The sequence below is a fragment of the Sinohyriopsis cumingii genome, chromosome 9 (assembly GCF_028554795.1).
Source record: "Sinohyriopsis cumingii isolate HCF-2022 chromosome 9, ASM2855479v2, whole genome shotgun sequence".
In the NCBI taxonomy this organism is placed as follows: Eukaryota; Metazoa; Mollusca; class Bivalvia; order Unionida; family Unionidae; genus Sinohyriopsis; species Sinohyriopsis cumingii.
In genome coordinates, this window is record NC_142969.1 from 79,213,022 (window position 1) to 79,239,038 (window position 26,017).

The 26,017-nt window shown below is 34.9% G+C and overlaps 1 protein-coding gene across 1 annotated transcript in view; it reads right to left on the reverse strand.

The window, feature by feature from the left end:
- LOC149792083 (protein OS-9-like) overlaps positions 1 to 26,017 on the reverse strand; it is a 116,186-nt gene that overhangs the window by 82,687 nt on the left and 7,482 nt on the right. Inside the window, exons 2-5 of the mRNA XM_089970593.1 lie at positions 22,568 to 22,744; positions 15,768 to 15,831; positions 6,200 to 6,276; positions 4,550 to 4,648 (exon numbers count right to left, since the gene is read on the reverse strand). Coding sequence (XP_089826719.1) covers positions 4,550 to 4,648; positions 6,200 to 6,276; positions 15,768 to 15,831; positions 22,568 to 22,744 — 417 coding nt within the window. The remainder of the gene's footprint in view (positions 1 to 4,549; positions 4,649 to 6,199; positions 6,277 to 15,767; positions 15,832 to 22,567; positions 22,745 to 26,017) is intronic.

Genomic DNA, 26,017 nt, shown 5'->3' on the forward strand with positions numbered 1-26,017 from the left:
CATTTTCTAGTAAGAATTGTATCAAGTATTACAGTGACTAACATACTCAATCATCTTTATACCCTTTATTCACAGGGCATCCTCCCTTTTTGATGCCATCTATATACCCTTTATTCATAGGGCATCCTTCCTTTTTGATGACATCTATATACCCTTTATTCATAGGGCATCCTTTCTTTTTGATGCCATCTATATACCCTTTATTCATAGGGCGTCCTTCCTTTTTGATGCCATCTATATACCCTTTATTCATAGGGCGTCCTTCCTTTTTGATGCCATCTATAAGCAAGAGTCCGTCGAAGAGACTGATACCACTGGTCAACAGTGAAATCATTACTGACTTGAAAAGGCCCTAATCTGTAGTATTTTGGTGTGCCGAACACGAATATAACCGTGAAAAATTTGTATTGGCTCTCGTTTTGAAGATATTCATATACCTCATTTTCTATGTTTCACTGTGTAAATTTCTCCAGTAGGACTGCAGCAACATCCGGAATAATGATGTAACATTGCATAATACCATCATGCTCACATCATCCACAGTTGATTGCATCATTTTCTGATGCAATGCAATACTAATGCCATGCGGCTGCTGAAGTAAGTTGACGTCAGCAGTGTACTATACATGTGTAGGCCTATTATACTAATGCCAGGCGGCTGCTGAAGCTGACGTAAGCAGTGTACTATATAAAGCCCAATCAGATAGGTTCAGCATTTAAAATATTTTAGACGTTGTGCGAGACAGTTCAAGCTACTGTTACATAAAACTTATTATTTTATCCATTTATGTACAATAAAGAACAGTAATGCCTCGAAAGTGTGTTAATACCGCGGACAATTTTTGCTATATTTGTGGGGAAGTGACATTTGCCAACCAGAAGAAAAGTATCAATTCTCAAGTGAAGAAGGCATATCATCTTTACTTCGGATGCAAGGTTGGTGACCAAGACAAGCCTTGGGCTCCGCATATATGCTGTGCTACATGTACAACACAGCTTTCACAGTGGTTGAATTGCAAAAGGTCATCAATGCCGTTTGCAGTCCCAATGGTGTGGAGACAGCCAAGCAACCACCTAAATGACTGTTACTTCTGCTTGGTTCCTCCTCTTTCCGGCGGAATAACGAAGCGAAAGAAGTCGAGAATAGTCTACCCAAACATTCCGTCTGCATTGAGACCAGTTCCACATGGTGAGGGACTTCCTATTCCAGAACCTCCAGCAGAATATTCTCTTGATTCATCTGATGAAGACAAAGGTGAGTCGACCTGTTCTTCTCCTGGTCCATCAGCATGCAGTGATCCAGATTTTCACTGTGGTGCATCATCAACCCCACACAGAATAACACAGGAAGAACTAAATGACCTGATTCGTGATTTGGACTTATCAAAGAACAAGGCAGAATTGCTAGGATCAAGACTCCAACAATGGAATCTTCTAGAAGAAGATGTCACAATTACTGCATATCGAAAGCGCCACCAGCAATTGGAGCCTTTCTTCAGAAAGGAAAGTAATCTGATATTCTGTTCCGATATTGAGGGCCTCATGAATGCTTTAAAAATCACTCATGACCCACAAGAATGGAGACTATTTGTGGACTCTTCGAAACTGAGTCTCAAGGCTGTGCTTTTGCACAATGGAAACATTCTTCCATCTATTCCAGTAGCGTATGCTGTCCACATGAAAGAGACATACGATAACTTAAGGCAGCTACTGAATTCCATTGAGTATAACAAGTACAGCTGGCACCTCTGTGGTGATTTGAAGGTAGTTGCCCTTTTAATGGGACTGCAGCAAGGATATACAAAATACATGTGTTTCTTATGCGAGTGGGATAGCCGAGCAAGGGAAATGCACTACATGAGGAAGGAATGGACTCACAGGCAGAATGTAGCCATTGGAGAGAAGAATATCCAACACCCAGCTCTGGTTGAGGCTCAGAAAATCTTGCTACCACCCCTTCACATCAAACTAGGTTTGATGAAGAACTTCGTGAAAGCCACTGACCGGACTTTGCCAGCATTCCGATACCTGCATGAAAAATTCCCTTGACTCAGCGAAGCAAAGATTAAAGAGGGAGTTTTTGTGGGTCCTCAGATTCGAGAGCTTTTCAAAGATGACCGGTTCAACAACTTGCTGGAAGGTGACGCGAAACAAGCATGGAATGCTTTTCGCCTAGTTTCTACAAACTTCCTCGGAAATGTTAGGGCAGAAAACTATAAGGAACTAGTAGAAGACATGTTGATGAAGTATAAGAAACTTGGCTGCAATATGTCTCTAAAGATTCACTTCCTTCATTCCCATTTGGATTTCTTTCCTAGCAACTGTGGTATTGTTAGTGATGAACACGGCGAACGTTTTCATCAAGATATCGCAACAATGGAACAAAGATACCAGGGAAAATGGTCCACTACAATGCTGGCTGACTACTGCTGGACACTCCTCAGAGATGCTCCCGAACAGCTGTACAAGAGACAGGCGAAGAAATCTAAGATGTAGTCAATGACTTGATTTTTTATAGGTAGGCTATTACAGTTGACCTTTTACTATTGGAATGCATTTCGTTATGTAAACATTAATTTCTTGCAGATTACAAAAAAACTAGAGCCAATTTTGCAATTTGACTGTCATATTCGTGTTCAGCACATAAAAATTGATAAGAATTGACTAATTTTATTTCAGTAACATGACTTTTGTAAAAATTTGTTGTCCAGTGTACTTTACTGTGCAACCAAGATTCCCAGGAAAACAAAATGATTTCTTCTATTTAAATGCTGAGGGCTCAAACCATTTCTGATATTCTTGAGCAATAACTAGATTTTCAAGATGGTCAATGTGGTGGTCCTGGTGCTTACCTATGAATTCTACATATGGGTTCCACGTCAAATAAATGATTAACATCCTAATTAACAGACTGGATACTGGTGCTTACCTATGAATTCTACAATCTAATTAACATTTTGCACATTGTGCTGCAGTGGCACTGCTGATTTTAGCGGTATGGTCTGCCTTTTTAAACACAAGGAGAATAATGACAAGTAAGCATAAAAAACAGATGTTGACATAAACATTCCTTTATTGTTAAGCTTTCTCACACTGAAATTCATTAAAAAAGGACAGCTCAAAATTTGTTGCAAAATGTCCATGACAAATGTATTTTTGATACACAGTATAGTTTTGACATAGTGTTCTTTGAGCTTAAAAAGGAGATACTTGAGAGAAATTCTAAGAACTTCCAAAGACTTGTACTAAGGGCTGTTCCATTTAAACATACATGGCACCCAGGGAAGGCAGATTTTTTAAAAATATATGCCAGGGTACCTTGATTTCACTGAGTTCATATTAAAATGATAAGAAAATTCTAAATTGTATCAATGGGTAAGTAACCCAATTTAAAAGTGCCTTCCCTGGGTCCCATGTATGTTTTATTTAACAGAACTATTTCTTTTCATGAATAAAATTAATAAGAATTCATGAGACAATAAAAAATGTGTTTTTAAATTTCTTTCATTCTCATATATATATATATATATATATATATATATATATATATATATATATATATATACATATACACACACATATATATACCCCTACTGAGATTTGAACCTGGATCCACGAGTCATGGTTTGTGGCACCAATCACCTTTCCTGCATCTACCAACCACCATACTGCCTTGACTATGCAAACACACATATCAGAAAAGCTGATATAAGTATTTGTGTATAGAAAAAATTAGCTTGCCGTCTTAGTTATTAAACTCATCTAATACACAGACAATCTGGATTCCTATGACAGATATCAAGGCATATATTAACTAATATCAACAGCTACAAAGGTAGAGTGGAAAGTGCTGGATCCTACAGGAGAATGCATGATGATAAAGAGCAATAGTATGGACTGACAAGAATGCTATCATAGAGGTGATAAAAGTTTTTAAATGCTTAGTGGCTATGCTATATATAGAACAGTGTCTGCAGGATGAACCATCTTTTAGGTACATAGCCAGTATGTACAACTTACCCATCAAACATATATTCGACAATGACAAAGAAAAATAAAGAACTTTTGAGCAAACTAAGCAGAAATAAGGTTACCACACAGTGTAAGAACACTGCAACTCTAAATATCTGCCAACTTCATAGATAGACGACTTAAAAAAAAAATTGGGAAATTTTATGGTCTATGTGAGACATATTTAAAGCACTGTACAGGCAGATGGCCAGCCACTTAACAGTGGAAAGGGGAGGTCATTATAATAGAATCTGAGAAGAGTTACTGTCCATAAGAACTATTTTTAGCATCTACAGAAGGGAAATATACACTTTTAGTCTTTATGGGAAGGCTGGATTCAGGATGTCGCAGAGATTTTTTAAATAAAAACTTTAATGTGTTCAGGTAATGTAGCTGGCAAAAAATCCAATTCAACATAGACAGACTCCATATTCTCAGACTTCACTATCCTCTATTTCATATCTAACCAGGGCTACTAAGTGATTTACAGTATGCAAGGTGGATCTGTATACTACTGACCTGTGGGAAATATTACTTACCCTGACCTCTGTCCTTCGTGACTCACTGGTCAGGTCACATTTGGTACCATTAACATACTGCTGAGTGTGGTATCTGTGTAAGCGCTTTTTCTCCAACTCCTACAAAAATTATATGCCAACATATAATAATACATATGCCAATATATTATAAAAATACATATGCCAACATATTATAGCAATACATTTGCCAACATATAATAATACATATGCTAACATATTATAACACATATGCCAACATATTATAATAATACATATGCCAACATAATTATAATACACATGCCAACATATTATAACAATACACTTGCCAACATATTATAATAATAAATATATCAACATATTATAATAATACATATGCCAACATAATTATAATACACATGCCAACATATTATAACAATACATTTGCCAACATATAATAATACACATGCCAACATATTACAATACACATGCCAACATATTATAATAAATAATACATAGGCCAACATATTATAATAAATAATACATAGGCCAACATATTATAATAAATAATACATATGCCAACATATTATAATAAATAATACATAGGCCAACATATTATAATAAATAATACATATGCCAACATATCATATTCTAACATATGCTAACATATTATAATAAATAATACATATGATATGCTAACATATTATAATAAATAATACATATGCCAACATATTATAATAAACATGCCAACATACTGCAATAAATAATACATATGCCAACATATTATAATAAACATGCCAACATACTGCAATAAATAATACATATGCCAACATATTATAATAAAACTTATGCCAACATATAATAAATAATACATATGCCAACATATTATAATAAACATGCCAACATACTGCAATAAATAATACATATGCCAACATATTATAATAAAACTTATTCCAACATATAATAAATACTACATATACCAACATATTATAAAAAAAACTTAAGCCAACCTATTATAAAAATACATATGTCAACATATTAAACAAGCCTACTATTATGTGATGTCATTTTTAAATCTAGAACTCATCTATATTTACATCATACACCATGGCTGGTTTACATTTTTAGTTGCTTCATATTATTCTGACCATAAACTTTGAGCAATCTATAAATGAAACAAGTCTAATACTGACTGCTGATAGCCTTTTGTTAAAATAATAAGGAAACATATACACAACTAAAGCAGGACCAATAAGTCATTTTAAAAAGTAAGTCTCTAACAACTATGTCACATGTTTCACAGAGATTTTAAACACCAAATAACAAAAGAAGCAACATCTTGTTATAAAACAAAGTATAATAAATTATCACATACATGCGTCAAAATGGTCATTTGTATAGAATATCTTTCATAAGAATGAATGCTGATAAAAACTATGGAAGCATGGATAGGGTTGGGATCAGCATCAAATACGAAATTTTGAAAGATTAGTAATTATATCAAAAATCTTTTATTAGAAAAGGGACAAGATCACTTCAGTCTGAATTTATTTCCTGCATTAAAAATGTTTAGAATGGTTACTGGAGATTAGTAAAAGTTGAGGTGACTGGCATGAATGAATGGACAGGCCAGATGAGAGAGTATTTGTAATTTGTCTGGATGAGATTCACTTCTGAAACTGATATAAAACTTGCCTCTTTGCTTTCACTATTCCAGTCAAATTCGGATTCATAATGTCCTAGGACAATTATCTCGCTGGCTATTCTACCATCTGAAATGAAAATATAAAAGCTATGAACAGAGAACAGATGATATTATGTATACACACACACACATTGTATTTCTAAATGTATATACTGCTTAAATAAATACAGCTGAAATTTAGAATTTATTTATAATTTTCTTTCTTTATAAAAACAGGTTGAGTGTACTGTGAATGCAGTGGTGGAAAATTCAATTTCCCTGATGCCCTGGACAAACTGAAAAAACCACCAGGAAAGTACACTTAACCATAAGCATGCCCAACAAGTCGAGGTTTTCTACCAACGATATATTTTGCAGCATCTGTTTGTATCAACAGTCTCAAGATAGCTTGAGATTACAATCAGACATTTACATTTTGTAACTCTCATGACTGCATTCAGACATTTACATTTTGTAGCTCTCACGACTGCAATTAGATGGTTACATTTTGTATCTCTCATGACTGCAATCAGACATTTACATTTTGTTTCTCTCACAACTGCCATCAGACTTTTACATTTTGTTTCTCTCACGACTGCCATCAGACATTTACATTTTGTATGTCTCACGACTGCAATCAGACGTTTACATTTTGTAGCTCTCACGACTGCAATTAGATGGTTACATTTTGTAGCTCTCACAACTGCAATCAGACATTTACATTTTGTATCTCTCACGACTGCATTCAGACATTTACATTTTGTAGCTCTGACGACTGCAATCATTTACATTTTGTAGCTCTGACGACTGCAATCAGATGGTTACATTTTGTATCTCTCATGACTGCAATCAGACATTTACATTTTGTATCTCTCACGACTGCAATCAGACATTTACATTTTGTACCTCTCACGATTGCATTCAGACATTTACATTTTGTATCTCTCACGACTGCCATCAGACATTTACATTTTGTATCTCTCTCAACTGCAATCAGACATTTACATTTTGTATCTCTCACGACTGCAATCAGACATTTACATTTTGTACCTCTCACGACTGCAATCAGACATTTACATTTTGTATCTCTCTCAACTGCAATCAGACATTTACATTTTGTATCTCTCACGACTGCAATCAGACATTTATATTTTGTATCTCTCACGACTGCCCTCAGACAATTACATTTTGTAGCTCTCACGACTGCAATTAGATGGTTACATTTTGTAGATCTCACGACTGCAATTAGATGGTTACATTTTGCACCTATCACGATTGCAATTAGATGTTCACATTTTGTACCTATCACGACTGCAATCAGATGTTTACATTTTGTATCTCTCACGATTACAATCAGACATTTACATTTTGTATCTCTCACAACTGCAATCAGACATTTACATTTTGTATCTCTCACGATTGCAGTCAGGCATTTACATTTTGTATCTCTCACGACTGCCATCAGACATTTACATTTTGTATCTCTCACGACTGCCATCAGACATTTACATTTTGTATCTCATGACTGTAATCAGATGTTTACATTTTGTATCTCTCTCAACTGCCATCAGACATTTACATTTTGTATCTCTCATGACTGCCATCAGACATTTACATTTTGTATCTCTCACGACTGCCATCAGACATTTACATTTTGTATCTCATGATGCAATCAGATGTTTACATTTTGTATCTCTCTCAAATGAAATCAGACATTTACATTTTGTATCTCTCGCAAATGCCATCAGACATTTACACTTTGTATCTCATGATTGCAATTAGATATTTACATTTTGTATCTCTCACAACTGCCGTCAGACATTTACATTTTGTATTTCTCTCAACTGCCATCAGACATTTACATTTTGTATCTCTCAAGACTGCCATCAGACATTTACATTTTGTATCTCATGACTGTAATCAGATGTTTACATTTTGTATCTCTCTCAACTGCCATCAGACATTTACATTTTGTATCTCATGATTGCAATCAGATGTTTACATTTTGTATCTCTCTCAACTGCCATCAGACATTTACATTTTGTATCTCTCTCAACTGCCATCAGACATTTACATTTTGTATCTCTCACGATTGCAGTCTGGCATTTATATTTTGTATCTCTCACGACTGCCATCAGACATTTACATTTTGTATCTCTCTCAATTGCCATCAAACATTTACATTTTGTATCTCATGATTGCAATCAGATGTTTACATTTTGTATCTCTCTCAACTGCCATCAGACATTTACATTTTGTATCTCTCTCAACTGCCATCAGACATTTACATTTTGTATCTCTCATGATTGCAGTCTGGCATTTATATTTTGTATCTCTCATGCCTGCCATCAGACATTTACATTTTGTATCTCTCACGACTGCAATCAGATATTTACATTTTGTATCTCATGATTGCAATCTGATGTTTACATTTTGTATCTCTCTCAACTGCCATCAGGCATTTACATTTTGTTTCTCTCACAACTGCAATCAGACATTTACATTTTGTATCTCTCATGATTGCAGTCAGGCATTTACATTTTGCATCTCTCACAACTGCCATCAGGCATTTACATTTTGTTTCTCTCACAACTGCAATCAGACATTTACATTTTGTATCTCTCACAACTGCAATCAGACATTTACATTCTGTACCTCTCACAACTGTCATCAGAAATTTACATTTTGTTTCTCTCACAACTGCAATCAGACATTTACATTTTGTACCTCTCACAACTGCCATCAGACATTTACATTTTGTATCTCTCACGACTGCAATCAGACATTTACATTTTGTACCTCTCACGACTGCAGTCAGACATTTAATTTTGTATCTCTCACGACTGCAATCAGACATTTACATTTTGTATCTCTCACGACTGCCATAAGACATTTACATTTTGTACCTCTCACAACTGCAGTCAGATATTTAATTTTGTATCTCTCATGACTGCAATCAGACATTTACATTTTGTATCTCTCACGAAAGCAATCAGACATTTACATTTTGTATCTCTCATAATTACAATCTGAGAATTTCTAATTATCTGTAAGATTTAACACAAGTACCATGAATGTCAAATAATAAATATGCCCCATGTTTAATTGTCATCTATGTAGGGACTAGTAAGCAGGACTTGGTGAAACCCACCCTTCTCAACCTTTCTGAGTTGAAAGAGCTGAACCAAGCAAAAACATCACTATTTACTATTCCATAGACCTGTGTTTGAAAACATTTAAAATAAATCTTTGAGCATTTTCTATAATTAAGGAGGACTTTAGTTCAACACCACTTAACATCAATTACAAATTATTTTTGCTTAATTTCCAAAAACATGTCAGTCTAGAACATGTAGCAAAAGAAACAACTTTGTTTTTAACAAAGATGCTAACATGCTACTAGACTAAGTCCAAATCAAAAACAGACATAATACACATATCCTTAGATGAATATATAATAAGTAACATGGTTTGCATACTAACTTTACAACTGCAGCTTCACACACAGTCCCCAATTTTTTTAATGGTAATTACATTTACAATGACACATTTTAGTAATCCAGGTATCTGTATAATGCAAGGAAAGTTTCCTCTTCAGTGAGTTATCACACATCTTCATGGGACAAGTTAAGAGCCAGAGACTCACATTTTTTGTTGATTTTTGTTTCTGCTCAAAAAACATTATAGCTGGGCATACTGATTTTATGTCTGGACAAGTGGAGTTATCTTACTGAGCATCTTAATTTTATGTCTGGACAAGTGGAGTTATTTTGCTGGTCATATTGATTTTATGGCTGGACAAGTGGAGTTACTTTGCTGGGCATGTTGATTTTATGGCTGGATAAGTGGAGTTATTTTGCTTGGCATATTAATTTTATGGCAGGACAAGTGGAGTTATTTTGTTGGGCAAGTAAATTTGTTTTTTTTTTCTTTCTTGTACCTGAATAACTGCCAACAATACAAAGTTCATCTATCAATAATTACAATTTTTGATACCCTGATTACCGTATTTACCGCATATGTTGGGACACCGTATTTGTTGGGACACCATAAATTAATTTTAAAAGTATTTTTTTGTGCACTGTATGTTCTGGGACACATCATTTTTTTTGAGTCGTAAGTTGTGGGACACCCTTTTAAATCATCTGAAAATTACATGTCGGAAATGGCATTCCAACTGAAATTTTATTTTTTAAATATAAAACTGTACTTGAGATAAAACTCTTTAATCCACTGCAGCAGCATCTCATCAACACAACCCTTCTCTTGCACACGTATGGTCTATTATTTTGGTACATGAATACTTTTTTAACTTTCTCATACCGTGAAAAATTGTTGGAGGCAACACACCACCTGAAGTGGAAACTGCAAGAACAAAAGGAAGATTTTTTTTCTTCAAATCTCCACTAGTCTTGCTAATTCTCATACTTGTGATCCCCATCTTATCGTCAGTCCATCCAGGAATGCGATCAAAGTACACTAGAGTTTCATCCATGTTAATGATCATATTGTTGGCAAAATGATCTGTTTCTCTTCTGGACATCACGAATTCATCACATGATTTTATTTTCTCCAAATCTTCTGGATGATGCTGGGTAATCGATGTTCGCGCACGAAGCACTATATTGTGCTTTAAAAACTGTTCCATTGTTTTACTTCATTGTCAAACTTTTTGTGAATACTGTTGAAAAGGAACCAAAGTTAGCTTCCATATCTCGGCCGTCTTTGTATATTCAAAGCTAAAAAAATAAAGCGGCACACTTAAAAGAATCCAGTAGTCGGCATCTGAGGTCAGCTTGCTTTGCAATAAAATAACCTTTGTACTGATATCCTTAAAAAAAATTCGGCTTCCGAGTCCAAAGTCGGCTTCCAATGTCTGCTTGCTTTGTAATAAAAATAACTTTTGTCTTTGATGTCCTGTCGGCAAGTTCAAAGAAGTTTACTGCTGGCTGCCAGTTGTGTTTATTTACCACCAGGGCTTATATGTGTTTGGCATCTTTAGTAATAATACAAAGGTGCACTGATGTCTGCGGGTAAATATTAATGATACTTATATAACCCGCGCTGGTGAAAAGATTGTCACTTGCACTCAAGTGAATGTGTTTTTAAATAATGATTTTTATTTGCGAGATACTGGCTAACAGTATAGTTCTCTTCTGGCCTTAACGAATTCATCACATGATTTTATTTTCTCCAAATATTCTGGGTGACGCTGGGTCATCGACATCTGTGCACAAAGCACTATATTGTGTCACTTTAAAATTTGTTCCATTGTTTCAATTTATTTTCAAAATTCCCGTGAATACAGTCGAAAAGGAACCCAAGTATGCTTCCATATCTCGGCCGTCTTTGTATATTCAAAAAATAAAAAAATAAAAAAATCGGCTCACTTCACAGAATCCATAGTCAACTTCTGATGTCGGCTTGCTTTGCAATAAAATAACCTTTGCATTGATATCCTTTACAAAATAAAGTAACCGGGGTCGGCTTCTGAGATTGCCTGCTTTGTAATAAAAATAACCTTTTGTCTTTGATGACCTGTTGGTAGGTTCAAAGAAGGAGTTAACTGCTTGCTGCCACTCGTGTTTATACCAGGGCTTATATGTGCTTGGTATAGTAAGGATAATTATGTAACCCTAGCTGGTGAAAAGACTGTCACTTGCACTCAAGTGAATGTGTTTTCAAATGATGATTTTTTTTTGCAAGATATTGTCATACAGTAGACCTGGATATAATTCAATCTTGATTATTTTGCACCCAACACCGTGTCATGCGTGAATGGAGTCTTCAAGATATCAGTTGACTATTTCCCTCTTGTATGCGATTTTGTTGGCTCCAGTTTTCAGTCGGATAACATGTTCAAACTTTGAGCACAACCACACACAATTGTTTCTCAGTGTTCATGTCAATGAACAACATGGTGTGTGGTATCGGACATAATTGATACATGCTACAGTATGGAAGCCTATGCTACTTATACGGATTTCGTGGAAATATTTTATTCTTTAATGCTCATGTTGAAAAAAGGAATAAATGATAACAACACAAGGTTAGTTTCTTTCTTTTTATTATCAATTAAGCGTTTTATTTATCTATTTTATTGCGACGTGCAGTTGGGGGGGGGGGAGCACAAATGCAATACAAATTTATTTTGTTTCTTAAGTCTTCGGACATATGACCAAAGTGAAAAAATGTTTCACCATAAATTCTGGGACAGGAAAAAAAATAATTATTTAATCGTGTCCCAACATATGTGGTAAATACAGTAAGCACTACAGGTGAGGCTTCACATGAAAAGCATGTAGTCCACTCATGTTCCAATAGTCGTTCACATTTACAATACAAATGGTTCTCAATAACTGCAGGATCTGTTGAGCAGAATTTTAATTTTACTTACACGTGGAAATTCCAACCCATGCATTTTTAAAAAAGCATGTTCATTTAGGCTTGAGCATCAGTCTTAATTACCCTCAATTCGCCTCTTATGTAATTTCTTACTGAGCATACACTGTTCAAAACAAACTGACTGTGTGAACTGTGATGGGCATAATAAAAACAAGTACTGAGTCCATGTTAGTAAAGCATAAAATGTAGGTCACAATGACCATCTTGTAGTAATAACACAGGCACATTCAGTTATAAAGTTTCATGACGGAAACATAAAGAGCACCCAATAAATGAAACTTAAACACAAAATTTCATTTCCACCAATCAGTTAATCATGAAATAAAGGTCACAGACAATTCTGTTTGCAGAAAGATGTAGAACTTGTCAAGATGCTTGTTGTTGTTGTTGTTGTTGGGTTTAATGCCATTTTTCAGCACATGACAGGCTATGCATGGCGGCCAGTATTAATGGTGGAGGAAGAACCCGGGAAAACCCCAGGAAGAGCCACTGGCAAGCTTTCTTACATACCCACATTGGCAGAATCCTAGACTCGGAACCCATGCAGACAGAGGTGAGATGGCAGTGATCCATAACGGACAGCGCTTTAGACCACTTGGGGCCCCTGTCAAGATGCATCCACTCACCAATCTTCATGATTTCAGATAGGGCAGAATGCACATAACATGAAAACAACTCATTTACTCATGAGCTAAATGCAGGAACTTAACCAAAGTCAGTCAAAGATAAAATATAGGTTACAATCAGTCTCTTTTATTGTAAGGATGTGGTAATAACAGAAACATGTATCATCATCAATTTCATAATTCTTGCAGAAACATTTAAACCAAGTCAGTGAGGCATAAAATATGGGCAATAATGACATACTACCGAAAACAGGGTTCATTGAGATCCATTCCAAAGTTTCATGATTCTATATAGATTTCCATGTACTCAGCATGCCAAAAACCTATGTAGTCAAAAGCTGAATGCAAAATCTTAACTTATGTCAGTAAAATGTGAAATATAGGTCACAGTGGCCTATTTTGGTATGGATATAGTAATAAGAGAATGGTATACAATCATTGTGTTTAATAATTAAAGCATAAACAGTAAAAATATCTAACTGAATCAAAGACAGTGAAAATGTGAAACATGGGTCACACTGACATATTTTTAAGATGAGGGTGTAGTACTCATCAAACTACATCCTCTTGCCAAGTCTCATGATTCCAGGTTAATAGTATCGTACAGGAGATATAAAAAAAATCATGGTCATGAACTAAATGCAAAACCTTAAGCCAGTCAAAAGTGAAATGTAAGTCACAATGACTGTTTTAGGTGAAAGGGTGTGGTACTAACAGTAATGCATACAGCCAGCTAGTTTGAAGATTGGTCCAAACAGTGCGTGAGACTGAATTCAAGATAGTGAAGCATGAAAGTTGGTCATAGTGACCTACGTTTGTGATGAGGGTGCATTACTTAAAAAGATACATCCATCCCCTCACCATGTTTGATGAATCTTAGTAAAACGGCATGCATACAGGATGCTAAAAAAACTATCTGGTATTGAACTAAAAGCAAAACTTAACCCAAGCCTCTTAAATGTGAAAGGTAGGTCACCATGATCTTTTGCTGTAAGGATACAGTAGCATACAATCATCAAATTTGAAAATTCCACCATGAACAGAATTTAAGAATAAACTTAAAATGCAAAATTTAACCAGTCAGTGAAGCATGAAATATGGGTCACAGTGACCTACTTGTGTGAAGATATGCAGTACTCATCAATATGTATTCTGTCACCTAGTTTTAAGAATCTAGAAACAACAGTATATATATATATATATATATATATATATATATATATATATATATATATATGTATATGTATATATATATATATTCTGCAAAAAGTTTATTTACTTATGAACTAATTGCAAAACTTAACCTAGGCCTGTATGATGTGAAATGCAAGTCACAGTGGCATTCTTTTGTTGCACGATAATGTAGATACATACAATCAATGGCATGCTGATTCTAGCATGAACAGAGCTTGAGAAATATCCCAAAAATTTAACCACAGCCATGTAAAATAAAATATGGGTCACAGTGACCTACATCTGTAATGAGTCTGTAGTACTACTCATTAAAATACATCTCTTAATTTAGTGTGATTGAAGGTATACCAATATTTTTTCACTGTGAAAAATAATCTGAGTTAAATACAAAGACATAACTAAGGACATACAGCTCATGTACAGGTATGCACAAAGTTACTCCCTCCCCTTGGGGTAGGTGCTATGAAACCCACCCCAAACTGTTGCATAGGGACTAAGATGAAAGAATGGTTGACATTCAGTGTGATTGCACATAGATGATTTTATGTGTGGACATGAACAATTGGTGTTGTATACTGAAAAAATAGTCCTCTTCTTTTTGTAGAGGTGAGCTTTAAAGTCTTCAGATTTATGGACCAGATTTTAAATAACACTTCATATAAAGATACTTCCTTAAAGAAAGGTAACACAGCAGTAAGAATAGGCAAAGTTCCTGCAAGGTAGACAGTGATACCAATCATTCAATTTGAAACAGAATAACTAAAAAAACTAATTGTGCAAGTTAGACTTTTTCTTTTAGACATACATGCATTTATTACTGCTCTATAAATACCAGAAGGCCTGTGTGCTCTTATGTTTGTTAGAGAGGTTCCATAAGGCCTGTATACACTTATTTTTGTTAGAGAGATTCCATAAGGCATGTGTAAACATATTTTTGTTACAGAGATTCCATAAGGCCTGTGTACACATATTTTTGTTACAGAGATTCCATAAGGCCTGTGTACACATATTTTTGTTAGAGATTCCATAAGGCCTGTGTACACATGTTTGTTACAGAGATTCCATAAGGCCTGTGTACACGTTTGTTACAGAGATTCCATAAGGCCTGTGTACACTTATGTTTGTTAGAGAGATTCCATAAGGCCTGTGTACACTTATGTTTGTTAGAGAGATTCCATAAGGCCTGTGTACACTTATCTTTGTTAGAGAGATTCCATAAGGCCTGTGTACACTTATCTTTGTTAGAGAGATTCCATAAGGCCTGTGTACACTTATGTTTGGTACAAGCTTATTTTCAAACTTATCATTCAGATTTTACAGTAGACTGATGTGTTATAAAAACCTCAAATTTTACCTTCAACATGGTACTGACGGATATATTTTCCATAGCAAAATTCATAACTCCACCAATCTTTGGTCTGAAAATATAAAAAAATCACAAGAAAATAAAATATATCAGACTTCAACACAACTGCAAGGAATATTCCAGCATACATTTTACTATCTATATGTGTGTGTGTGTGTGTGTGTGTGTGTGTATGCATGTACCTGGTTTTAACAGCAATATTAATAAATTATTGATTACATCATGCAATGAAAACTGGACACAGAGGTAGCTGATGTCAAATAATCTGTTAAAACAGAACTGCCTATTTGGAAAGATCCAACACTGATAGAAAAAGGACTATAACACTGCAAATTAGATTTATGTTTGTAAATCCTGTCTCCACAGCAGCCAATTAATGATTACCCTAGCAAGTCTATGATATTCAAAACAAACAAATCAAGAGAACTTGCAAAACAGAGGTCTTGCTAGGACTTTACAATTAGGTGTCCAGGACTCCTATTTTGGTAAAAATAGGAGTCCCACCAGCTAAAGTTGCAGTACCCTCCCATAAGCGTATTGAGCATACCTGAAGTGGCTATATGTCCAGATGAGAAGAACCAGTAGATGTCATTGAGCTTGTCCAAATTCTTTACTCCGCTGACATATAGCTCTTGTTTGTCCATTAGAGTGAGACTCAATTGTGTCAATTTAAGGAATGATCTTATTTCGAACACTAAGCCAGGCATCACACACTTTTTTACACTTGGCTACTTAGGGTTCATACTGAACTATGAATGATAAATTCAAAGACTTTTCCCAAACTTTCAAAGACCACAAACAGAGATTTCCAAGACCTATTTTTGCTAACATTGTGTATACAGGTTATATGAGAAAACAACGAATGCAAAATACTACAATATTGTTTACTGATTAAAGTCAAACTATACTTAATTTCCAAAAATAGCATTATAATGATCTGGAAGATAGGTTAACATTTGTTATTTTTTCAGAAATATGTAACATACGTGTCAGATTTAATACAAAATAAATTGTTCTCTTAACAGACATCAGCACTGCTTTAAATGCATTATTATATTTGCTTTTTTTTTCTCTTCAATCATTTTGGAAAGAGATGCCACCACTGTCATCTTTTCCTCTGCTCTTCTCCTAAGAGCATTTGACTCTGTGACAAGCACAATGAGTCCTTTTAACTCTGCCTCTTCTGCTTTCTGTACAGAGGAAGCATGTAGGCTGGCAATGTCAGCTGCAAGACGCAGCTTTTTGGCTTTAAGTTCTTCCACTTCATCCAAGGCTAACTCCCTTTTCTTTCCTTTTTGGTTTTTCTTCTCATCCTTCTCCTCTGCTTTCTTCTTATCCAGATAGGCAGGGTACTTATGTCTTGCAGAGGAGGCATATGTCATCATTTCATTGCTAATGATGATTTCCAAAGGTCCACCTGCTTTTCTCATTGTGTCAATGATTAGCCTTTGAACTCTGAGGCTTTCTCTGCTGAGGTTCTCAACATATACCTGTTTGTTGACAGAAAATCCTCTCTCCACTGTTGCCTGCCCATGTGACAACAACATTTTCTGGAGAACATTCCAAAGTTCAACATATTCCTTTCTTTCAGAAAGGACAGAATAAAACACTTCATCAAGGCTGTCATCTGTTTTATTGAAGCATTTCAAGGGATGATTGTCCGATTGGATAACTTCATCCACTAATTTTCCGTACTGAGTCAATATTAAATCACATCGGGACTCTACTTCTCTTCCTGTTTAATGAATCTAAATGAAAACAAATAACTTCATGATGTATGAAAGTAATTTTTAATTCGGTTTTACATACTAGCAAGAAACGCTATTTAGACACAAATTACCATTTAAAAAATGGCTTCTGAAAAAGTGAAATAAAATATAGGGGTACAAACAAACGGGGATGTATAGTCAGACTACAGATACACAAATCAATTTCGGCAATGTGATTTTTAAAAAAAAAAATGTTTATACCACTGGGGCAAAAAGGTCGAGGGTCGGCAATGATAAATGGGGACATTCCGTCAACTGGAAACACATTTTTTCATTCTTTTTTTTTATTTGCCTAATCAAATGACTTGACTTCCTACAGTTAAAGCTTCACAGCACACGTTAAGGCTTTTTTTTATTCGCAATTCAAGAACAACAACTCTTGCTTAACTTTACTATAGTGTAAGCAAGCGCACTTTGAAACTGTTTATCCGTGAATTGAATTTATTACAATTGATGTTTCTATATTAAACCAAGGAACATTATTATGTAGAACAAAATTTTCAAAAATGATTTTTGTCCCTCAAACGTGTTAAATAAACCGACAGTATAAGTAAATTTAAACGGGCCCTCTTTTGCCATATCTCCCAAATCATCAAACTAAACAATATCTTATTTTATACCCGAAAAGTAATGAGTTACCATTATTTTTCCCAAAACTACCAATAGCTTATACTTCTGCATCTTTGTTCCACTAAATGAACAGTATGTAGTTACTAATTTGCAACTTACCTTTGGCATGACTTGTAAGGGCTCCTTTGATCGTCTTTTTACACAATGTACAAAGTGCCTTTCATTTACATAATTTATCCTTTTGCAGCCATTGTATTTCTCTTGTTCAAGCCAGATATCGTTGAAAGAGAAAAGACCTGTCATTTTTAAACACTGAAGATGTAAATCGACTGAACAAATTTTGAATCCTCCAGTGTAATACTTTCGCGCACTTTCTACGTAGAGTGAATTAGTGTAATGAACATTTTGATTGGCCAAAGCTGATGGACTCGTCCAATCAAATTGAACGATTCGTCAAAAGAAAGAAGCCAGGAAAACCAGCTACATCCGAAGCTAATGACCTTAGGCAATTTTATTTGTATCTTCCTTTGATGAAGGGTGTAGCCGTCTTGCTTTGATGAAGAGTGCATGTGTTATTGAAGTCGCCGCCGAGGCCAACTTTGGATGGCCAAACAAAGCCTCTTCTGTTATTGCGGCGGCAATGAGACTGAATGGGTCATCAAAAGAACGAAACCAGGATAACTAGATTACATCCGAATCTAACAACCTTGGATAATTTTATTTGTGATTCTGGAAAGAAATTACACATTTTTGGGTTTATTTCAATTTTCAAAGACTTTTAAAGACCTCAGGGTAATATGCTCGATTTTCCCAAACTTTCAAGGCCTTGAAAATGCTACCTCATTTTTCCCAAACTTTCAAAGACCTTCAAAGACCGTACGAACCCTGCTACTGTTCCATCTAAACTATCACTTCTAGCAACTTTTGTATTCTTCTGAATCTCATTACAATCTTCATCAATTTGCCCTTTAACCCCAAAATACTTATCCAAATTTGCAAACAGCATTTTGTCTAAGTCTTGACATGCCTTGATTTTGAGATCATATGTACTACTTATTCGGCTTCAAGATAATGTTGTTCACTTGATGTACTCTTACAATGATCACATGTACATCTCTGGGTCTTTCTGCCTCTGAATTCAGCCATTGTAAATATCAACACAGCTAAAATTATCAATTAATCGACACATTTCCCACTCAGCAGGTCGTTTAAGCAGGACTGGCAAGCCTTTGAGTTTGCCACACATGCTACTGGCTGCATATGGAGAACTTATGATTACATGACTTTCAGTGTCCCATGTGATAAATCTGTGTCCAAATACGCGTGATTACGTTTTTCCGAAACCTCTGCAAAACTCATTTAAAAAGCACAAAAATCTAATTTGGTCAAATATATGCACATACTAATTTCTAGCCAACTGTTTGCATTAGTTAAATAATATACAGCAGGTACTTTAATTAAAAAACTAGGAGTTATTTCCCCTGCCATACACTTCTGTTAGCATCAGATTTCTCAATAAATTAAAAAAACTGAGGAGTTACTTCACCCGTGACCACATCATCTCAAGAGTAAAAAAATAAAATTCGCAAGAGTCAAAATTGAGATCACAATTTCGTTAGTTTTTTGGAAGTCATGAGCTGGACTGTCTGTTATTCTTGGAGCAAGCTGATGTTAAAGATTTGTTGTCTCATTCTAAATAAAGATAAACACTTCGATGGTATTTTTGTAAGAAAGAGACAAGCAGACTTGAGACGGACATGGCCATTATTACTTTCTGTACATGTGTTTCTTTCTAATTACAAATCACTATGTATATTCAACTGAAAAGAGATCATTTTACACCGTTGTGTTTTAAGACTGGAACTGTCCTCAATGGCAAATGGGTTTGCTTTTTCAAGTGTCCTTACACCAGCCACAAATCATCATTGTATTCAAATCTTCACAAAAATGTTAACCCATGGAAATATACTTTTCCACTCTTCTTTAAATGTTTTACAACAATAAGAGACTTATTCTCCTTTTGCTCAGAATTTTTACTAATATCCTGTTATTGTGGTGTTGGAAGGTCAGAATGATTAACACTGGCAAGTCGTTTCTGACGTTGGGACATAAAAGAACATAAACTTCTTTGAGCCACTGTGATTTAACAGTTCACAAAATTTAACACAATTATTCAATAATTCCAAAATAAGAAATAAATCACTGAGCATAATGTTCTGTAAATTCTCACTGGATGATGCATTAATTAAAACACCTGCCATTCTAAACATTTTGACAATTTAAACAAATTAATTGCCAGTTTTTTCCAGTCAATCCACTCAAGTGATTCCATCTTTCTCTATCACAAATGTCAAAGACAATCTAAAAAAAATCTAACCTTGATTCATTTATGTCCACCCGACATCAGTGACCTGCTCACTCTGCACAGTTCATATTGACAGGTGTGACATTATTGGTCAATAAGGTGTAAACAGCAGTCTAGCAAATGTTGATCAGTGGTGCATATGGTAAATCTATTATGAACAGTGCATGCTCTCTAAATAATTATATCATATGGTACGTCAGGTGTGACTATTCAAAGTTCCATAACAACAGAAAGTGTACATGCACTTACTGATAAAGAGTCATCATGTTTGATGGGAATGTATCTCACTGATAAAGAGTTATCATGTTTGGTGGGAATGTATCTCACTTACTGATAAAGAGTCATCATGTTTGGTAGGAATGTATCTCACTTGCTGATAGAGTCATCATGTTTGGTGGGAATGTATCTCACCTGATTATAAAGAGTCATCATGTTTGGTGGGAATGTATCTCACTTACTGATAAAGAGTCATCATGCTTGGTGGGAATGTATCTCACTTGATGATAAAGAGTCATCATGTTTGGTGGTAATGTATCTCACTTGCCGATAAAGAGTTATCATGTTTGGTGGGAATGTATCTCACTTACTGATAAAGAGTTATCATGTTTGGTGGGAATGTATCTCACTTGCTGATAAAGAGTTATCATGTTTGATGAGAATGTATCTCACTTGCTGATAAAGAGTTATCATGTTTGGTGGGAATGTATCTCACTTGCTGATAAAGAGTTATGTTTGGTGGGAATGTATCTCACTTACTGATAAAGAGTTATCATGTTTGGTGGGAATGTATCTCACTTGCTGAGAAAACAATGCAGCATGCTACATTGTTACAGGGGACATAATTATGAATGTATATGTTCCTTCTTGAGATTGAAATTAATCAAATAAATATAGTTATAAATGAATATTTAAATCTAAAATATATATCCTTGAAACTAAAGGTGTATAGCATGTAATTTCCATTTACTATTATTACTGCTTTCTCTCTGACAAAAGTCTGACCTCAATGACAACATTTATTTTAAATTACACTAAGCAGTCAAATCATTGAGGTATTTCAATCTCTCCTTCCCTTTCTCCTGAAAGCACCTTATTTGGATCACAAGGCACAAGAATAAAGGTGTGACGAAAAGATACATAAGTCGGTGTCATATTTATCCATTTGAATTTATTTACTACACAAAACATACACATAGGTACATTTAAACAGCTGCTAGCAACAGTACAAAATGCTGTAGTGCAATTAAACTGGTAGCAAGTGACTATAAAAACTGATGATCACGCTGATATATTAAAGTTGTCCTCAATTTTGGGTCCTTTATTTTTTCAAACACGATATCTTCTCAAAAATGATAAATGGTTTTTGTCACATTATTTTTCATACTTTGATGAATAAAAATTCCATCAAATTAAATCAAATACAGGAATGCAAAGTTTCTGGAATTGCCACTCAGCATTTTAAGAGAAGATATATTAATAGACTGACAAACAGACAGAGGGAGGGTATCAATACAGTTGATCACATAAACTAAAATGTGTGGGGATCATTAAAACATGGGGATTTTCTTGAAATTTTAGTGCAACGAGTCCAATTTAAAGTCCCAATGTCATATAACTCACTTTAGGCTCAGGGATGTAGAAAAGACATGATGCTGTCTCATGTATGCAATAAACGGAAATTAATGGAGCAGCAGTGTCTTAGTATATAGCGTGCCAGATTTACAACCATAAGGGTGAAGTTTTGAATCCTACTATGAGATCAACGATCATAGTCTATCACTGTGCAAGGCACTTTACTCTGAATGCCTCTGTACTAAATGATCTACTTGAGTTTTTATGCCATAAAATAATAACCTAAGCCCACTGGTACTGAACTCTTTTCAAATGTGGACAGCCTTTATTCTCACACATTTTAGAGGGTCAGATATACTTCCCAGCTCTCCCCCACCCCCATCAAAGATTTTTATTTATTTTTTCATTAACAACTGCAACTGTTCCTGGACAAACATGGTTATTAAATAAAGTTTTCCAGCTATCTTTGACAGAATTCATATACATTACAGTATGGTAAGAATCATTTGAACCTTTATTAAGCAGGGTGCGCTTTCCATTGATTTGAGTAGATCTGGGACGCCAATTTCCAGAGCCTCCTTCTCTGCTTCCTCTTTCTTCTTCTCTTGTTCCATGTGACTGGGAATGTTACATTGATATTCCTGACCATACTTGGATAAAAGAAATACTCCACTTTCCCCATAATCTTCCTGAAATAATAATCAAATAATGAATCAGGTCTATGCCAAAAATAACCTAAAGAAAGAATACAAAGTTAACTAATACATAAAGAAGTATAAAGAAAGAATACAAATTATATGCCAAATAACTGTCCTTTCAAGTGCACTGGAACCAACAAGGGATCATGTGTGTCAGGGATTGATTAAGATAAATGCAATAAACTGACAATGAACAGAGCAAAACTAGTTTCTAGCTAGCCTAAGCACTTTTAACTCTAAATGAGCCTTTTTCAAAGGCAAGAACAAAACAGAGACAAGACAAACAAAAGAATAGAACAATTGTTGAGGTTGCAGAACTTCACATCAATATTTCTACAGGAATAAAAGATTGAAATATTTTATGTTTCAATTAGGGTACTTCAACTTGATCCTGATCCTAAACATTATTGTATATTTTGACCTAGAAATTGATGATCCATATGACCCATGTTATTTTATGTAAAGTTATGTAACTGCAAATTATATCCTGTATATTTCATTGTTATAGTAGTAATTATAGGTTATTGGGTGACTAATAAGCTAATCTAAAGAATTATTTAAAAGAAAATGTGCCAGCTGCAAAATGATTTTATTTGTCTTTTTCTAGTCTTGGTTTAAACAGCCTGAGAATAATGAAACCAAAATAAAGGAAGTCACCCCCATTTACAAGGGTGGAACCATGGCACTTCCTGGAGAAGGGAAATTGCCAGCATCCACTAGCAAATATCCTGCCATCTTATGCCAGAGTAGCACTGTCTTCTCATGCAAGACATCATGGATTTAACTGTAAAGATACTGTTCATTACAGTCAAGATTCCTGAATAACAGAGACTCAATAATAACAGCTACTTCATCTGACTGGTCACTGCCTGGTGACAGATCACTAGACACCAGTCACCAAGGATCAGCCACCGTGTACTGGTCAATGTGTCAAGTGATAGTCAATGAAAATCCATCGCTAACATGGCAAATCAAATCACGCAACCCAATGTATCTGATAATTTATTGTGGAGTCAGACAAGTAAAATTGTCCTGTTTTAAAACAAGTTGGGCAAATGCTAATTTTCATGTTTTAATGACATTTTCTACCTAACTCTGGCCATTCATGCTGTCTGGGTGTAATAAATGCTTGAATCAACCTATCTCTATTAATTCACAACCTGTGATATACCAAACATGTACATGTACAGTATTCTAATTATATAATTATAGGCTTACTGAACAATAAGCTAAGAATGTGATGTGATGTGATTTTGATTTTTAACGTAGCTTTAACAATTTTTCAGTCATATCGCTACGATGTCTGTAATGTGGTAGTTTATAGTGATGTCTAGCACTGGGGCATGATGCCGCAGACATGTAGCATGTCCCACCCAGTCACATTATCCTGACACCAGGCAGACCAGTCCTAACACTAACCTCTTAATGCTGAACGCCAAGTGAGGCAGCTGTTAGTACCATTTTTTAAGTCTCTGGTATGACTTGGCTGGGGATCGAACCCACGACCTCCCGCATCAGAGGCAGACGCTCTAACCACTAGGCCACCGGAGCGGTATAAGCTAAGAAACTAACTTGTCAGTGAATCAAACACTTGAAATAAAACAGTGCCGAAATGATAAATTAAGCAGTACCTTGAAATGCCTGTTTATATTGTTTATTCAACCCAGACACTTTTATGTAGATCTCCCAATGACTTTCATCAAGTGAGTTGATGCAATTTAAGAAATGAAAGGCAATTAATTCATTTTAGTGACCACTTCCTTTATAAGCTAAATAAATGACAGTAATGATTCCTTTATTTTATTAATCCACTATACAGAGGCTCAATCGTGCTTGTGATATTGCTTCTAAAAAGAAAAAGTTACACTAATTAAATAGATGCCTGCATTTAAGAAGAAACAAATTATGATCACTTGAAATGTATTAGGCAAGTTAGGTGAAATTTGCTATCTAGATCAAACAAGTTTGCTGACCTTACTTTTCTTAGCAAAATAGGTAATAAGGGAGATTCAGAGAAGGAAAATTCATATGCAAGTGGATCTGGAGTAGAAAAATCCATTGCCCGGGCAACCAGTTTTATCATAGTGAAAGCATGGTTTGGGCAGCTGAAAAATATTGAAAAATGATATTGTAAAATTTTTTTATGACATTTTATTTATTTTCCAGTTTGGATTACTTGAAGCAGTATGCCTGAATTATCTCTAAAAGACTAATTAATTTGCAATTTAGTATTGGGTTATTGGGAACTGTTTGAATCCATATTAATACACAGGTATCAATTTCTCATTGTCGAAAAAGTATTCACACCCAATGCTACTAATCAGGGTGAATCCTTGAAGTAACAAGATCAGCAAATGTCTGTGTCTTGTCAATACATTCACAAACAGTAGTAATTTCTTATATCTTCAGCTTGACATCCATTGCCTACGATTCAGTATTATGCTTTGTCACTGAACTAATCATAATTGCTGTCGCATACTATATTAACATGTAAAGTCACCTGTTACTAATGCAATGTGGAAAGTCAACAGTTATCTTAGTTTAGACCAAGTTGATTGTATCAATTAAAGATAACATTAAACATTACAGTGTAAACTCAGATAAATATAACATAAGTACACATTTCTGGTTATGGGATATCCCATGTTCTGGAAAGCTGACTAATAATAAGATACATGTACAATGGTATAAAAATGGAAAATCTTTAATGATGTTCTATTTGCTGACTTTGTTGTTAATCTGTCTCCCATGGTACATATAGCAGCATGCCTGAATGTTCTCTATAATTCAATATAACTTGTAGTTCAGGTTTGGGTGACTTATTGGTAATAGGCATTGTGATAAACTCTGGTGTTATAAAATATATATAGTGTGTGGCTCATTTAAACATAATGTTCACATTTCTCAACATTCAATATTCAATTTCAGTAATTCATATATTTTTCAGTGGTCAACAAAATGGGATAGATTTTAATACGTACATGAAGACATAAAGGACTTGTAGGGTTGCTAGGCACAATAAATAACTGTAAAAATGTCTTAATATCACGTTTAGTGATTTTTGTATTATTAATATATTGTTAATCTGGGTGATTGTGGTTGGCACTTACTTCGTACGGGGTTGTATCCCGTTGTCAATGTTGGTCCAAATCGGTCTTTCTGGTCGTTGTGTTTTGGTCTCTTTTATATCCTCTAACACTATTTAGCTTAATATATTCGTTTTCTGGGATAAAGAGTTAAGTTCTGATGTGAATATCTTCACAT